Source organism: Phoca vitulina, unplaced genomic scaffold (genome assembly GCF_004348235.1).
Source record: "Phoca vitulina isolate PV1807 unplaced genomic scaffold, GSC_HSeal_1.0 scaffold12, whole genome shotgun sequence".
Taxonomy (NCBI): Eukaryota; Metazoa; Chordata; class Mammalia; order Carnivora; family Phocidae; genus Phoca; species Phoca vitulina.
In genome coordinates, this window is record NW_022589715.1 from 46,626,285 (window position 1) to 46,644,516 (window position 18,232).

Below are 18,232 nucleotides of genomic sequence, written 5' to 3' on the forward strand. Positions count from 1 at the left end.
TTTAAAAACACACACACACACACACCCTCACAAAAACTCTTACATGTATTAGTTCAGTTTTCTCTACTTTGAACTCAAATCTGACTCTGTATAGTTTCAGAGGCCCAACATAAACTTATAATGACATGAATTCTGTATTGAGCAGTTTCAAGCTTATTTATATTTTTTCTATATGACTGGAAAGGCCCATTGAAAATATGTAATCTCAGTGAAAAGAAGTTTTTTCATTTACTAACAGGAACTTTAAATAATTTTAAGTAATGACAAGTGACAAAAGATAGTAGGCATCTTTATATTTGGAGGAAGCCTTCCCTTTGTAGGAGGCAGCAAGAGGATTTGATTAAAGAGAATATGGTAGGGTGGCTACCCATAACCTTGTTGGTCATTTTTGTTGTCTTTTAAAAAACTATTTGCAAGACATCTTCTCTTCCCTGCCTTAATTATTTGCCTTAAAATCAGCAAGAAAATAAACATTTAAATTGCCCATAACCCAGACAGCCTCCTTCACTCCCAGAAAATGCTGATGGTTTTATAGTTACTGACAAAATAAACATTTTGACTGTGGAAAACCTCTGTACATTGTAACTATTTGCTGTAAGTAACTAAATAGCTAATTAGTAAGTATTTAAGTTCTTACTCTGTACAAAGCATATATTCAATGTAAGTATAACAGGTATTTAAATATTATACAGGACTGGAATTTAATTATTTGTTAACAATAATTAAGGTTCAGATGTAATATGCTCTAAATATTTTATAGAATAGTTATGAGCTTTTCATCTGGAAAAATGGTATAATTCTTTCCTTTATCAGAAATAGGCCAGTATTTCATGTTGATAAAAAAAAATTAATGGAAGTTTAAGAAATGTTGTTGGTTATTCTGAGCAAAGGAAATTTGTCATAAAGTTTTTAAACCCACTTGTTTTATTACTAGGTAGACAGATAACACGATGATTAAGAGCTCTGGCATCAGATTACTAGGTTCAAATCCTGGCTCTGCCACTTACTAGTGAGGATTAAATAATATAATCCTTCCAAAGTACTTAGTTCAGAACTTGACACATAGTTACTGCTTAATCAATGTTATAGGCATTTGTGACTATAAAAGGAGTCGTTTAATGACTGTATTTTTAGCATTACAAAAAAAATGCAAATTCCATTATTTGGGTTCTCAAAGTGTTAGAAAGTGCATTGATTGCCACCTTGTGTTATTTATTTATTCTGCCTGCCAGTCCTTCAGTTGGTAGAGTGGATTGTTTAATTCATCTTTTTGTTCTTTGGTATTTAAGGTATTGGATTTCACATAATTTTCAATTCTGTCCGACATTTCAGATGGCAATAGAAAGAAAATATAAAATGTGTAGATCTCTCTATGTATGTACCAGGCATGGGGCTGGCACTGTCCACAGGTAACTTAATCCTAACAAGTGTAGTGCAAGGTGGGTTTTTTACACATAAGAATGTCAAAGTGTGAGGAGAGGAGTACACATCTTGCTCAACATTACTGGGCCGATAAAAGAAAGCCTTAGGATCCAAACCTGATTCTCTTCCTTGCTGGGGACTCTGAAACATAACTTTTCTTCTTCCTTTTCCTTTTCCTTCCTTCCTTCTCTCCTTTCTTCCTTTCCTTTCCTGATTTCCTTCTCTCTTTTTTTTTTAAAGGCCATAGTTTAGATCTCTTTGGAAAAGCTTGAGTAGTTATTGTATTGCATTTCTTCCCACATGTAAGAATTTCATATAAATGCCATGACCACTGTGGTGCATGTATTTTAGACCATACAATTTAATACGTTTGTCGGAGAGAATCTGAAGTTAGTATGCAAAGCTTTTGTGTCTAGTAAACCCACAACTGCCTTTAAGCCCTGGACTGGAGTGCTGCTGCCTCTAAAATGGAGTTGAACCAGATAATCACATCTCTTTTGAGTGTACTTATTTTCTATAAAGTTAAAAGCAAAATTGATTTAAGACTTTTTTAAAGCAATTTAAAATTGTTTAAAAATATTTGTACTTATTCCCATGACAGATAATTAAGGCATCGTTGTATGTTAAAATCTTTGTTTTCTCTAGTTTTATCAGGTTACAAATTTAATATTTGTGAAAATGTATATTCATTTTCTAAAGTCACAGATGCTACAGATAATTCTTTCATAAATTGAAGCTGGAGATCATAAGGATTACTGGAAATATTGTTAGAGCGAGGGGTAAAAATTTAATTATTGAAGAGTGGCATGTTTTTAGGTTAATTGGTGTTTCTTTTATCAAAGGTGTTATACAGTGTTATAGACAGACCAAAATAAAATACTAATTTATATGAATATGATTTATGTTTCAAGCATGGAAAAAAAACCTGTAATACTTAACTGACAGAAAATGATTTTGTATTTAAAAGGTGGGTTGTATGGTAATCATGCTGATAATGCTCTGCTGGCAGGACTTTCATGTGAGAAAGAATAGTGCTAGCCAGGTTAACTTATTTGTACGATCTTGACCATGTAGCGTTACTTTCACAAGAACTTCCAGATTGGAGACCACACACCTGTCTGCAAATAGCTCTTCCTAAATCTGTGCTCTTGGTCATGGGAGAGTGGGTAGAGTACACCTGGATTGGTGCAGATTTACAACCAGAGAAATGTGTCCAGATGAGTAGACTCATCTATGAAGTATTCCTACATCAGACAATAGCATTTACGTTAAGAAGATCGAGAAAAACACCTCACTTACAGTCCATTACAGAGGAAAATATAAATCATCATTTAAAGCCAGTAGAAGTGTCAGCAGGCTTTGAAAGATGAATTCTGTCATGCAACACACATTTGTGATAAGCACAATAAACATTAAAAAGTAGCTTATGAGAAATTTAGAACTAGCTGCCTCAAACTAGCTTCCTTTTTTTATCCGAAAGAGCCAGTAATCCTAATGACTGTGAGTTCTGTTTCTAGGTTTTCTGATCCGCAGACAGAACAGTTTCCCTATGATATCTGTGACATCCTATATCTTTCCAAAAATTATATCACAGCACTTATTTTTTAGGAATTTGTTGTTAAAATTAAATATCCAAAATCAAATAATCTTAGTTTCAATTTAACTGCTTGGTTCATAGTAGGGGCTCAATAGTTTTGAATGAATGGAGTCATTCATATGAGACTATTAAAAATGATACAAATGTCTACCAAGTGGTTGGTTTAAAATCAGTTTTTGTATTACACTTCTTAAAATTTATAAAAAATAACAGCAAGGAGCAGGAAATGCCTTTCTATTTCTGAGGTGAGGCTACATATGGTTAATATAATGCAGTGTGTTGTGTGGCTTTTGAGAGTTTTCTTATAAGCTTTATACTCCCCAGACATTTCATGTGAAGAATGGCATGTATTAAAGAGGATTACCAGGGCAAGGGAATAGTTCCTACAGCACAGTATGACATTGCTCATGAACTATTTTATTTGTTCTAAACCGCCACTTCTGATTATCACCTACTAGTGTCCATCACCTAAGAAATACTTAGATCGGTGATCACGTAAGTTTAGTTTTTTCCAGCTAAAACATATACAAAATAATACTGATGCATGGTACTTTACAGCTTTCATGACAAATTCTAAAATAATACAGTAGCCCCACGTTTTAAGTACAAAAGGGACTGTTATCCTGTTTTGCACATTGGGAAACTGAGGCTCAGTTGGTAAGTGATCTGGCCAAGGCCACACAGCCAGTAAGTGGCTGGCCTGGCTCCGCAGCTCAGCTCATTCTCACCCCACTGACTGTGCTACTTCCCAGAAAAGCAAAGTAGAGCTCGTAAGTGAAATAGAAGTATTTTTAAAAGTAGCCTAATGTTTATATACAATTATTTTAAAACTTTCGTTGAATATCTGAAACTAACTTCAGAAGAAATTGTCATCTAATTTCAAATACCTGATCATCATTTTAAGAAACCTGCAATAGCTCATAAATTGCCATGCTCAGTGACATACCAAACTAGCTGTTCTGTGGTAGTATCAGAAACCTGTGGGTATCATTTCAGTGACAGGACAAGATTAAAAATCTACTTGCATTTAATACATGTTAAAGGAACCTAAGTAATAACCGTGCAGATTATAATTAAAATAGCTTTAAGCCTTTTACTCTCAAATCACATAACAACAAATAAATGCCATCTACATTACTGAAATTGATCCTTAAAATTCTGAACCAAAATGTAGAGGGTCACTGTATTATTTTGACCAACCAGAACAGTTAATAAAAGTACTTGTTAGGGTTGAGTGATGAAGAATACAGGGATTCTTTTTTTTTAAGATTTTTTATTTATTTATTTGACAGAGACAGACACAGCGAGAGAGGGAACACAAGCAGGGGAAGTGGGAGAGGGAGAAGCAGGCTTCCCGCTGAGCAGCGAGCCCGATGCGGGGCTCCATCCCAGGATCCTGGGACCGTGATCTGAGCCGAAGGCAGACGCTTAACGACTGAGCCACCCAGGTGCCCCAAGAATACAGGGATTCTTAACCAGGAGTCTATAGATGGGGGTCTTTGAGCCCCTGAAATGGTATGATATATACATATAAAATCTGTGGATCATGTTTGACAAGAAGGAAACATGAATCCTGTTAGATGTAGTTTTTATTTTTATTTATTTTTTTTTAGAGGGGGGATGGAGCAGAGGGAGACAGACAGAAAATCTTAAGCAGGCTCCACCCTCAGGGCAGAGCCTGACACAGGGCTCAATCTCAGGAACCTGAGATCATGACCTTAGCTGAAATCAAGAGTTGGACGCTTCAGTGACTGAGCCACCGAGGCGCCCCTAGATACAGTTTTTTAAACTACAATTTAAAATTTGGGGAGGAATTTTTTAATAGCTTTAGAGATGGTGTATTTGGGGAATAATGGTGTTCTAGATTGTAATGACAACTTATATGTCTGTTAGGAATATGGGCTAAAAATTATCAATTTATAGCTCACATGTACCATGTGCCAGATACTGTTATAGGTATGGTTCTCAGAGCTGCTTAGTGTATTTTCTCATTATCTCATTTAATCAGTACAGCAACCCCGTGAGGCGGGTTTTATGATGATCCTCATTTCACAGATGAGAAACTAGGGTACAGAGAGGATAGGTGACTTGCGCAGGGTCACATATTTAATAAATGGCAGAGCTGAGACTCAAATCTAGTCTAATACAAAAAGTAGTATTCTGAAATCATTATTCTGTACTACTTAGAACATGTTTTGAAAACTCCCAACACTACATAGATATATCAGTAATGCCTGATCAGAAGAGAGCAGTGTGGTCTTCAGGTGGAAATAAGCTTGTATAATTTTGAAATGTCTTTCAACCAGCAATAACATGGATTTGTTTAACAGAGAAAACATACAAAGTTAAATCTGTACTTATTGAGAAATCGGTTTTCAGCTTATTAGGGTGAAACTGTTTTATTTCTGAGAGAAACACAGCTTTTTGCTGGTACCAGGTACCCAGACCCTATAATATTAGGCCTTTCTTAATGCTGAGTATTTGAAGAGAACACTGACCTTTTGTGGTTTAAGTGATGAGAAAACAATGTTGTTAAGGAGTCATTTGGTTTTGAGAAAGGATAATAGTAGTACTCTTAAGCAAGACACTTTGTTCATGTGATGTAGCTGTTCATTTTTTAAAATAGGTTTTTTAACAGTAATTGTAATAATTTTACCCACTTGCATGATAAATTATCTTTTGTCATGCAATGGGTTTTTTTTTCTTTCCATGTAGTGGTTAAGAATTTTTTAGTTTATAAAAAACTGGATAAAAAGAAGACAGTAATTTTGGTGGCAAACACTTGTGAATGACTTCCTTTACATGAATGTCTTTTAGTTTTCTATTTTCCTTAAACAAAACAAGATAATTATATATAGCCATCTCAGATGACCGTAATTTGGAGAAATGTTTGTAGCATTGCAGTTGGATTGTCTGTTCAGTAGATGATACCAGTTGTTTTTGTTTCTTAAGCCTATTTGTGGCATGAAGAATGTTAAATAGAAACATCTCTGTGTGTAAGACAAGTACCCAATTCTAAATGGAAAACCCCAGGATCTCAGTATGAAAATGCAAGATGAAGCTAAGATGGTTCGATAAGTCAATATGAGATCTGTTGCCATTGTGTAGTTTTAAATTTTTTAAAGCATTTGTAAGAAGGTTAGTAGGAAATTCAATCATGAGAACCTTAGAGGAAAGGTGATTTAGTGGGCAGCCTCCCCCAGCTCCCTTCGGCTGCTCCTTTTGCCATTCCCTATCCTGGGAATAAAAAATCAGAAAGGTTGCCCATACATGAAGAAATTCTCCTTTAACAAAATGTGTCACAGTTAAGGGCTCCTTATTCCGGGAAAGTCAAGCAGGAAAGCCTGATTCATGACTAGCAAATAGTCTTCAAAGCCAGTCCAACATTTTAACTTGCTGATGGCATGGATTTCTTAAGAATTGAATAAATAGCAAGTGTTCTAAGCCTCCACCCCTCATTAAATACAACTTTTAAACTACTGGCTCATCTCAGCACATCACTGGAGGTGCAGTACGGCGGCTGTGTAAGGAACGTGCGTGTGTGTGCGTATGTTTGGAAACGAAGAGCCGTACTGAAATTACAAAGTGACTCAAGTAGAATTTAGTGACCCAAATTGGAATTTGGCTAGGATTCATGAGGGATTATTATTCTCGCTACACTTTGACAATGTGCTTTTTTAACAAAGTGCAGGTGCTCACACTTGGCTGGTGATTAGACTCACAGCATGAGAAACAGGAATGAGTATTACCCCAAACGTTTACATAGGGTGTTAAATAAAAACTACTAAGGTAAGAAGTTCAATGCTTTACATAGATAGTAAACTATGCATATTATTTTATTTATAACCCCATGTGTTAAGATGGGACACTGTTAAAGTAACAATCACTTAAAAAACAACAACCAACAAACCAGTTATTTAATTTGGTACTTAAGAGTAATAATTAAAAATCAAATGGAAGCAACACCTAAAGTAACTAATTCACAATAAAAACCATTAATTCAGGCTCTACTTACTGGAAATAAGATCATTCAACATGGGCTAACCTAAAATGTATCTGTAGAAACAGAATAAGGGTACAAGTTAGCAAAGTATTAGAAATAAGATTTCAGGGAGCCCCTAAAATTATTTTTAAGAACTTCAGAACTGATTATATGCAAAAAAAAAAAAAAATAACTGTACGTTAAGTTCATTCATACATGACCTTATTTGAAGCAATGTATTTGCATCGACTAGCAAAATTCATGTCAGTAAGATATTTTTGAAGTATTTTATTTCCCAGATATTTGACTACTTTGAACTAGTTGTTCCAGTGATTAGTCTCAATTTCTGCTGAAACTTAAGTCTTTAATGAGGACGTGCTTCTGAAAATAAGGCAATTTTTCTACAATCTGCTCATGAATAGAAAACAAATCTTTGGTTTTTATAGGGTGGCAGGAAGGATTGAGTGCAAAAAGAAATATGAAGGAATCAAAGCAATGAAAAGGCTCTGAATAAGCAATGGGAAACTCCAAACCCCATCAAGGTCAATAGAGTACCTAAGGCACCTCAGGTTCAGATGATACAATCATCTTTGCTTAGAGTTCTAATGATCTATATACAGGATTTTTACCATCTTAAGAATGTGCAGCTGAAAAGGTAATGTCCAACAATGAATACTGTGAATAAGAAAGAAGAGAATCGTTAAGAGTTGATAAATGGGAGAGATGTTGGAGGTCCTCTCGTTCTACCTCCCATGTTTATAGATGAAGAAACTGAGGCCCAGGCAGGAAACAGTGACACCAGAGTTTGTGTTTCCAGATTCCTAGTCCATTTCTCGTAGGGCATATCAAATTCTAGACTTTAACTTTAATTGGCTAGTAAACCAAGTATGAAAAGCTTCAGAGGTGAATTTGAAGAAAAAAAAAAGTCCCCATCAAATCCCCAAAGGCCAGTTGGAAACGTATAATACTTTACTGTCTTAATTCCTTTATACCATGTGTTGGACAACTTAGTTAATATACTAATTGACTGACGCAATTCCTTTCAGTTGTATCTAAAAATAGCTAATAATTAACTGACCCAAATTAAATGAGAAAGTTACATAAAGATTCTGTTTGAACACACATAAGGCCATGGTACTTAATATGAACCATCACTTTTTGGGAGAAGGAAGACATCCACTGTCCAGTTCGGAGAGAAAGATCCTGACTAGTTATCCAGTAGACTTTCCACTCTTCAGTGGGGAAGATGATGCTTATATTTTTAAAAATCTCTACAAAGCTCACATACAAGACAGTACATCCCAGATTTGTGACTGATATGAGCATTTAAGGCTGTCATTTTCAAGTATAAAAGTTTAGTGTTCCATTACCCAATCTGTGCAATAGACACAGCGATTAGCTCAAGTCATGGAAATTAACAGAAGCTTACCAAAGACATAAATAAATCATAATTTAGTCAACAGCAAGTTTAAATGTAGGAAAGGCTGGAGAAAAATTTATGGGTTAGATTATGCTTCTCTGAACTGCATTAATTTGTTCACATTGAAACTTTATCTAACACTATTGTCTGTTACATGGCATTTGGAACAAGGAAGATCCAGTAGCAGACCAAACAAGGAAGCTTAATTAGGTTACAGAACTAGTAATTAAGATGGTTCACCTCTAACACAGTTCTATGGCCTGATCCCCCAGAGAAAGATTAGAAAAGGCTCCAGTATACCAAATAAGCTTCACAGATGAACATAATTTTTTTTTTTTTTTTTTTTAAAGCAGGGCCTTTCACCTAGGGACTAGCATGCACTGCTTGTGGATGAAAGAAATCAACATTATTTACTTCTGGCTTGCTTGATGTAATATTGCAAAATGTAATATGGCTGGAGAAAATGGGTATTTAGAAGCCAGTATTTCATTTAACTGACACTCTAGTTGTGTACATAAGTTGTAGTTCTAGAACTTCTGCTATGGTTCCAATACCTGTGTCTGAAAGGTAACATCAGTATTACTATGGAAGCAGTTGCTTTGTTATAAATTCCATGTAACATGCTCGAATTCTAGGTCTGTTCTCTTTAGCACTATTTAAAGTTTCTTGTAGTTTGGTCAGCATACACACGTCTCATGTCATCTGATTATATAAGCCAAGGTGGAAATTAAAAGACAAAATTGCCAGCTACTTCAGACAGCTATATCGAGTCCAGGATTATGACAAAGTCTGACCCAGAATTTTAATTTGTAATTTTAGGGTGTATCTCATGCAGTTTGGGGAGCATCAGACTAAATCTACAGTCGCCAGAAGCCTTGTTACAGTCGAATGTACATTAACTAGAATGTGTACATTTTTAGTGTTCATGATAAATGCGGTTATGACCTTATTACACTTTTGGCATTCTTTAAGAAAGCACATTAAGCTTTAATATAGAAATATTTAGGTTACACTTAACTTGTGCTCAAGTAATAATAAAACAGTTATTCTTTTTTGATCTCATACATTCTCTCCTCAGGTATGGCCCATCTCCTGTACGCTTGGAGCGACCTTTGGCTACGTGGCTGGCCTTGTGATTTCACCACTCTGGATATACTGGAATAGAAAGCAACTTACATACAAGAACAATTAATTGGAGCAAAGGGAGAAGATACTTCATTGTGCAGATTCCATAAAGACTGTGCAGAAATGTACATGGTCTAAGCCAGGCAGTTCCATTTACAGCACTGTTTTTTATGTAGTTACAACATGGTGTGATTGTAGCTTTTTAAACTATGAAACCCCTGAGATTGTACCTTCTAGTTGAAATAAAGTATTTATAGTAGATTGTGGCTTCAGATGCTGTTTGCTGCTTCTTGGACCTTTAAGAAACATTCTTAATGAATTTTATAGAATTCTGAGGACAGGTTTTGTTTTTGTTTTTTTTTTTTCAAGTTTTAAACTGCTTCATTATTTATAAGAGGTCTGGGTATAGCTGTAGCATTTCATATGCTTTTTGAGAGAAATGGACAGTTTCCTTGGCCACTGAAGATGTTTCTCACGTAATCAAACAACAGTTTATACATCTTGATCCTATTCTTTTTTTTACTGTGTGTTTCTTTGGAGTTAAAATGGCTATGATAGCCTCATCAAAAACAGTCTTCAATCCCTTCTGGGTTAAAGCCGAACATTCCACATAGCAGCATGCTCCTATCTGGGAGGGAGAAAAAGAAATCACAAACATATAAAATCTTTTTTTACACAGTTGGTATGACACACCCCATTATAAGGAAGATGAGAAGACACAGCTATGCAGAAGGAATGAAATCATCATCCATATTCATAAAAACCCAGAGACAGCCAACTAAAAACTAAGTGTATATCCTTCCACACTTATTTTATGAAAATTAATGTCATTCATCAAGTATGTACCGGTTACCTACCATATGCCAAGCACTGTTTTAGGTGCTGGAGATAATGTCAAAGAACTGAACAAAAGACCGAAGTCCCCGCTGTGTGATGCTTACATTTGCTTAAATCCTACTGGGGGAGGGGCCCACCAAGGGAACAGGGAGCAGATGGTGGTGTGCACTTGGGAGCACAGAGCGGGGGAGATGGGGAGTGCACAGGACACAGGTGGGAAGCTTCTCAACAAAGTGGTGTGAGCAGTGAGCGCCACGGAGGGGAAGAGCTTCCAGGCAGACAGAGCCCTAGGTGGGAAGATGCTGAGGCAGGAGCATGAGTGGAGTGTTCAGGGAATGGTAAGGAAGCCAGAACGGCGGGAGAGAGGGAACAGCAAGCCGTGAGGCAGGTGGTGAGGCAGCCCTGAGGCCGGGATACGGACGTGGGCTTCTACTCTAGGAGAGGCTCCGTTCATTCATTCACTGGAAATTGAGCATTCTTATTTTGCCAAGTGAGAGAATATAGCAGGGAACAAAATTAAGTCTCCCCGACTCTCAGGAAGCTTACATTTTAGAGGGAGAAGACCACTGCGAGCTACTAGAGGTAGAATGTCAGAAGGGAATACGTGGTCTAGGGAAGGAAGATAGGGAGTGGGGACAAGATCAGGCAGGGTCTCACTGAGAAAGTGATATCTGAGCAGAGACCTGGACGGAGTGAGAAAATAATGTTCCATAGGGAAGAACACTCCAGGCAGAGGGAGGGGCAGAAGTACAAAGACCCCGAGGTACGAGACTCTGGGGACACAGCAAGGAGGCCATGTGCCTAGACTACAATCAGTGAGGGCAGGACATAGCAGGGGTCTCTAGGCCCCGGTAAGGGCTCTGGCCCTCTGTGATTGGCTGGGGAACAGAGCAGTGACCTGATGGAGCTTGCATTTTTAAAGACTCACTCAGGCTGCTGCGTTGAGAACAGACTGACATGGGGTCACAGACAGAAGCAGAAAGGTGAGTCAGAGCTGTTCCGGTAATCCAGGCCAGAGAGAGGGGGGCCTGACCAGCCTGTTAGAGGAGCGGCCGGTGAGGAGCCTGCGGATGCCGGATGGATTGTGAAGGTAAGACAAGAGCTTCTGCCGCACGGCTGCCTGCACAGGAGGAGAGCGAGAGCAAAGTCGAGCGTGACTTCAGGGTTTTGGAGCTGAGTAACTGGGAGGACAGGCACGGAGGAGGAGATTAGGAATTCTGTTTTGGACATGTTAATTTTTAGATGCTTAGCCACCCAGATGGACTTGTTGGGTGAAGAGCTGGATAACCGAGTCTAGAGTTTAGGGAAGCGGTCAGGCTGGAGATAGAAACTTGGGAATCTTCAGTGGCAGACTTTTCAAACCACAAGACCGACCAGCTCACCTGGGCCTGGTGAGGGTGGCTGCAGAAGAAGAGATGTTCCAGAAGCCGCATGCTGATCCCTGGGCATCCAGCATGCAGAGACAGGGACTTGAGACACGGAGGAGAGGCCATTGCCAGGGGACAGAACCAGGAGAGGGCAAGCAAGGGGGCCGGGCGAAAGTATTTTAAGAAGGAACCCAGGAACCCACTGCCCCAAATGCTGCCAACAGGCCTCCAAATGGGATCCTAGTGTTCTGCAACCACTTTTTTCCCCCTTAAACTACATAATAAATATAAATATCTCAATAGCTGTGTTAGTATAAATTTTTAATAGATGTGGGGGCTTTTTCTTTTTTTGGCCTTTATAAACAATGCAGCAACTTTGTAGCCATCTCTTTAAGCACATCTGTAATAATTATTTTAAGATAAATTCCTACATATGGAATTGCCTGATCAAAAGTGTGCATGACTTTAAGGCTTTTGCCTATTATCAAGATGGCTTTTACTCAATGATCAACGATACGAGAGTACCCATTTCCTTGCACCCCTGGAACAGTGGCTATTATAATTAATTTCTTTTTTTTTTTTTTTGCCAATTTTATAGGCGGAAATTGAACTTGCATTTGACAACGAAGGACTTAGAACATATTTCCTATATTCAATGGCAATCTGTATTTTTGGTAAATTTTCCATTAATGTTCTTAGCCCATTTTTCTACAGGGGTATACATGTCTTTTTCTGATTAATTTATATGTAAGGAACTCCTGTATACTAAGATATTAACCCATTTTTTCAGCCACATATGTCAAGTTTGTTTTATGACTTTCAATTGTATCTCTGGCATTTGATGTATCAAATTTTTATGTAGTTAAATCACCAAGATTTTCATTTACCAATTTTACCTCTATGACATTTTAGAAATCCCTTTCTCTCCCTGAGATTATGAAACTGAATGCACGGAATTTCTAAAGCGATTTGTTAGTGAAGCTATTTGTCTTTTGTTTTAGGAAAAACTGTTCTCCAAAAAGTTTTCTCACTTTCTTCTGCCTCCTGATAGTACATTTAAAAAGACCTTATTACATTCTGTTTCCACAAAGGTCCTATTAGAGTCACATCTAAAAAAATAGGATCCAATAATGTTAGGGGGCAGAGAGAAAAGTAAGCCTAGCTTCAGGGCGAGGGAGAACAGAAGTTAAAAGCTTTATGCACATCACAGTGGTGTATTTTTTAGAATGCTAATATTTTCTTTCATAAAAGGATTGGAAGAACATTCAACACATTTCTTTTCAAACCTAGCCATCACTTTTTGGTTTTAGCTGCAGATTTAAACTCATCCTATATGCCATTCTACCACCTACTCCATGAGTCTTAACTGAAGACAGAGTCTGCTTTGGCACAGTATAAACATTTAAGAGATTTCAAAGGGCTTTTTCTGACGCCTCTTTCTACAGGTAACTTAAGAGGAAAATATTGTTGGCAGTGTCACGCAGCTGTGCGTGCCTGGGCTCTGCGGTCAGGTCTTCCTGCAACCCAGCTCTGCCACTTATTACGGACGGGACCTGACAAGTTATCTGACATCGCCAAGCCCTCGTTTGTTGTAGTCAGACCCACGCGAGCAGGTGCAAGGATTAAATGAGATAATGCACGCACAGCACTCAGCACAATGCCTGGCATAGAGTAAACGCACAATCAGTGTCAGCTTCTATTACTACCCAAGCTGCTTTTACGTTCATTTTTACATTCTGTTAAGGTTCCATTACCTCTTTTGCTAGTTTCTGTCCTTGTTCCACACAAATGGGTTTTTCTTTCATATCATTCAGTCTTGCTAAAGTTTTGGGGTCATCTCGGAGATCAATCTAATCAAGAAAGGTCAATAATGTCCCGTAATGTTACAAGTCTTTAAAGATACATCAAACATGGAGTCCCATTTAATCCCCCATACCCAAAAAAGATTAAACAGATGAACTTCACTTTCAAAACCAGTTTGGGCACTACTTTTACCAAATTATTATTTTTCTATAATAAATAGAATTTATTATAATTTGCAACTGAGATTAAACATGCATATCTTTTGCTAAAACTTAAGACTACGTGTCTGAAAGCAACACCACAAGATGGGCCAAAGAGACTCTTCTTAAATGGGTAAAATTAAAGCAGACGTACCTGAGTTCCTATTAATAAAAAGGGTACATTTGGTGCGTATTCCTTAAGTTCCGGTACCCACTCCTCTTTCACATTTTGAAATGAGGCTGGATTTACCACAGAGAAGCATATAAGGAAGACATCTGTCATTGGATAAGATAAAGGCCTCAGACGATCATAGTCTTCCTAAGGAGGAGAGAAAAACCTCATTATTTCCATCTCTTTAGTTGACTAATAACAGGTGCGTAAGGTTACATGGTCGAAGAAGCAAAGTCAAGAGAATTCCACAAACAGAACGTGCGGCACTCTACACGAAACAAGATAATTCCATTTGTGTTTGTTATTCTTCCTTTTGAGGTTACCAGTGGGCTAAGAGAATGAAAATACCATTAACAACCACAAGGAAACTTGGAGAAAATACATCGTGATTACTAAAGCTGTCACTAGAAACATTTTAAACTGAGATGTTTGCACAAAGAATTGATTAAAGCTGGAAGTCGTCTGACTATTCTAATTTATAATGACTAACAGATGCTGAATGTTTGCTGCGTGCCGGGTCGTGATCCAGACGCTCTCCCCTGCATTCCTTATTTCATCCTCCTAACAGCTACATGATGTAAGTACTATTATCCCTGTTTTCCGCTGGAGGAAAAGGAGGCACAGAAGTTAAATAACCTGTGTAAACATGTACAGCCAATAGAAAGGAGACGGGACTCAAACCCTGACAGTTTCACTCCAGAACCTACACCATAACCACTACACATTTCACGGAGACCTTAAATCGCTGCTTTCCCTGTTGATACTGTTTTCTTAATTGCGCGTGCGTGCAAGTTTAAAGATAGAAACATAAAGAGTAAATGCACAAAAATCCCCCTTTCCTCTTCAATTTCCATTCCCTTCCCCAAATGTAGGTCTTTTCAGGTGTACCTTCTCAGTTCTTTTCTTTGCATCTATAAGCCTACAACTGTACATATTCAAACATCTATACATAGAAGAGATCAAGCGATCCATGTTGTTTTGCACCCCGCAGTAGCTCCTGGAGAGCTTTCCAAACGAGAATATGTAAGACTACTATCTAATTTTATTTTTTTTAAAGATTTATTCATTTTAGAGAGGGAGAGAGACTGGGGGGAGGGGCAGAGGGAGAGGGAGAGAGAGAGAAGCTGACTGTCCCGAGCGCAGAGCCCAACTGGGGGCTCGATCTCATGACCCTGAGATCATGACCTAAGCTGAAAACAAGAGTCGGATGCTTCACCAACTGAGCCACCCAGGTGCCCCTGGCTTACTATATAATTTTAAACTGCTGCTTTGAATTCCGCAGAAGGGCTGTCCTATTGATGGCTGTTTCAGGATCTCTCCATCACAAAAGGCAGAAGATTCTATTTTGCTTAGACTACTTTCTATGACACAAATATTCTGCTTATTTCCATTCTGGTGAGTGAACAGTCAGGACTCCATTTTTCTCGTGGTTAGATTCTCCTCTGGTTTCAGGGAAGCTTTATTCTTTGCCTCGGGCCACCACCCCTTCACAACTAAAACTGCATGAATGCAGAACTGAAGGAGTATTAAAAATACCTTCCGCTCACGGTTTAGCTGTAGCATTTCCCTCATGGGACAACTTTCCTTTCATGTCATCTTCCGACATTTTTCTTTTTCTTTAAGATTTTATTTATTTAAGAGAGAGCACAAGTGGGCTAGGAGCAGAGGGAGAGGGAGAAGCAGACTCCCCGAGAAGCAGGGAGCCTGACTCGGGGCTCGATCCCAGGACCCTGGGATCATGACCTGAGTGGAAGGCAGACGCTTAAAGACTGAGCCAACCAGTCTCAAACTCTTGACTTGGGAGTTAACCCTTCTGTTTCCCTCTGACGCTTTCAAAAAGCATAATTGCAGTCTGGAGCCGGGGGCAGTGGAAGGTTTCTCAGGTGCTGGCTATAACAGGACAAGAGGGGAAATGCCATGCCCAATCTTCTTTGCCCTTTATTTTTATTGATTTATTAAAGATTTTATTTATTTGACAGAGAGACACAGAGAGAGAGGGAACACAAGCAGGGGGAGAGGGAAAGGAAGAAGCAGGCTTCCCGCTGAGCAGGGAGCCCGATGCGGGGCTCGATCCCAGGACCCTGGGATCATGACCCGAGCCGAAGGCAGACGCTTAACGACTGAGCCACCCAGGCGCCCCTGCCCTTTATTTTTAAACCAGGGGCCCTCTAACTGGTTTTGAAGAAAGCAGTGCTCTGGCATTAATGAATGGCGTTAATTAATGAAGAAATCAGGTAGCGTGGGTGTAGAACACATTGTACTCCAGCCTGTTACTTTAAGAGGGCTACCATGAAAAAATGTAACACGTTTTTACAATTTAGTTTGAGTGTTATGCAGTAGGATGGGTGCGTGGAATAAGTAACGGCCATGAGGGGAAGCAGGGACAGCACCCATCTTAGCATTCTACCTGGCAACTCTAGGTTCCCGAGCAAACGTGTGCTCAGCGTGGCCAGGCAATGAATAGGTGGGTGCTCTTGTTAAAAATCTCTCATCCATATTTAAATAGCCCATTTTCACAGAATGAGAAATGAGGATACTATCTCAGGATTCTGAGGAATAAATGAAATCATGCAACAAAAGCATTCGGCATCGTGCCAGGCACATGCAAAGAATTCTCCTGGTGCTTAAACATAAATCCTTCATCCCACGGGAAACTGATTCCCTTTTTCCTCTGCAAATCCACGCAGGGTCCCCTCTGTCTCACACCAGGGCTGGCTTCGCAGCTCTCTCCCACCGCAGAGAAGAAACTCTTTTGTGAGAAATAACATTTTCTGCACTGGTATCAAAATACACCAATCAAACTGAGGTCTCTTGACAGTATAATTTTCAGATCAATGAAAGAGAATGCTATATTACCATTGTACTAATTAGTCATTTTGGAACTCAAGAGCCTGAAGACTATTTGAAATGTAACCAATAAATAAATAATCAAATTAGATTTTTTAATGAAAATTTTACTTTTCAAGCAAATTTACCTCATCAGAGAAATAGAATGTGCATTCTTTCTCTAGAAGGGGATTACAAGAAATAAAGAGTGGGGCACCTGGGTGGCTCAGTCATTAAGCGTCTGCCTTCGGCTCAGGTCATGATCTCAGGGTCCTGGGATCGAGCCCCGCATCGGGCTCCCTGCTCAGCGAGAAGCCTGCTTCTCCCTCTCCCACTCCCCCTACTTGTGTTCCTGCTCTCACTATCTCTCTCTCTGTCAAATAAATAAATAAAATATTTAAAAAAAAAAAAAAAAGAAAGAGTAAGTGAATGCAAAGCCCTCTAGAAATGCTTAATAACATTAACACAAATATTCCATAGAACACAGGTCTGTTGTACAGATCCCTTTCATAACCATAACTCACAGACTTTCCTCAATGAGAGACATGCGGGCACATAGGAAGGAAATTAGACCAGTCATTTCTAGACACTTGTAAAATTGCAGATTTTGTTGGAATAATTAAACTGTGACGGACTGAGGTTATAACAAAAACAAACAAAGACAAGTATATTTAGAACTCCTTGGAAGGCAATGTTACTTCTTATATCTGAACTATCGAAAATGAACTACTGCCTCTCATCTGCGGCTAAATAATTTGCAGTTATTATATGAAGGAGGCCTTTCTGCTTCTATTCAGCCTGAGTAATTAGAAATCCAATCATAGATAGCAAAGGAAAAAAAAATAAATTATCCCCTGTGCATGCTGTACCCTGCGTCACTGTATGACACTGTTTATGGCCACCGTGCGGGATCTTGGGTGAACTCAACGTGCAACGAAGATTTGGGAGGAAAATAGGCTGAAGCATACAGCACCTTTCACCTCCAGCTTTAGTTCTGAAATTTGGTGACACAAAGAAAGCTGAATATGGAACAACAGCCCTTACTTTTATTTTTTTACTTTTTTTTAAGATTTCATTTATTTATTTGACAGAGAGAGACACAGCGAGAGAGGGAACACAAGCAGGGGGAGTGGGAGAGGGAGAAGCAGGCTTCCCGCAGAGCAGGGAGCCCGATGCGGGGCTCGATCCCAGGACCCTGGGATTATGACCCGAGCCGAAGGCAGACGCTTGACCGCCTGAGCCACCCAGGCGCCCCAGAGCTACCAATTTTTCAAAACTGTGTTCTGAGAGCTTCATGATTAGGCTCTCCATTCTTGTTAAGAGTCTTTGATCTGTGATGATGACAGCCTTAACCCCTGAAAACTATCACACACTTACAACCTGACCAGAGTCCGCCAACAAGAAGAACCTGAAGAAACGGGCCCTGACAGGAAACAGGGAACTGCAGCAAACGCCCATCGGTCGGGAGCCCCCTCCTCACA

General features: G+C 38.9%; 2 protein-coding genes across 5 annotated transcripts in view; one reads left to right on the plus strand and one right to left on the minus strand.

The window, feature by feature from the left end:
* The window catches only part of PIGF (phosphatidylinositol glycan anchor biosynthesis class F), a 38,196-nt gene extending 24,698 nt beyond the window's left edge, over positions 1-13,498 (plus strand). For 2 of the 3 annotated variants that reach the window (XM_032411043.1, XM_032411044.1), the window contains exon 6: positions 9,500-9,628. In XM_032411043.1, coding sequence (XP_032266934.1) covers positions 9,500-9,613 — 114 coding nt within the window. In that variant the 3' untranslated portion in view covers positions 9,614-9,628. Of the gene's footprint in view, positions 1-9,499 lie in introns of all 3 variants that reach the window. The other variant, XM_032411041.1, reaches the window with a different exon arrangement.
* The window catches only part of RHOQ (ras homolog family member Q), a 34,502-nt gene continuing 26,187 nt past the window's right edge, over positions 9,918-18,232 (minus strand). Inside the window, exons 3-5 of one of the 2 annotated variants that reach the window (XM_032411045.1) lie at positions 13,908-14,072; positions 13,505-13,600; positions 9,918-10,174 (exon numbers count right to left, since the gene is read on the minus strand). In XM_032411045.1, the coding sequence (XP_032266936.1) occupies positions 10,019-10,174; positions 13,505-13,600; positions 13,908-14,072 (417 nt within the window). In that variant the 3' untranslated portion in view covers positions 9,918-10,018. The remainder of the gene's footprint in view (positions 10,175-13,504; positions 13,601-13,907; positions 14,073-18,232) is intronic. The other variant, XM_032411046.1, reaches the window with a different exon arrangement.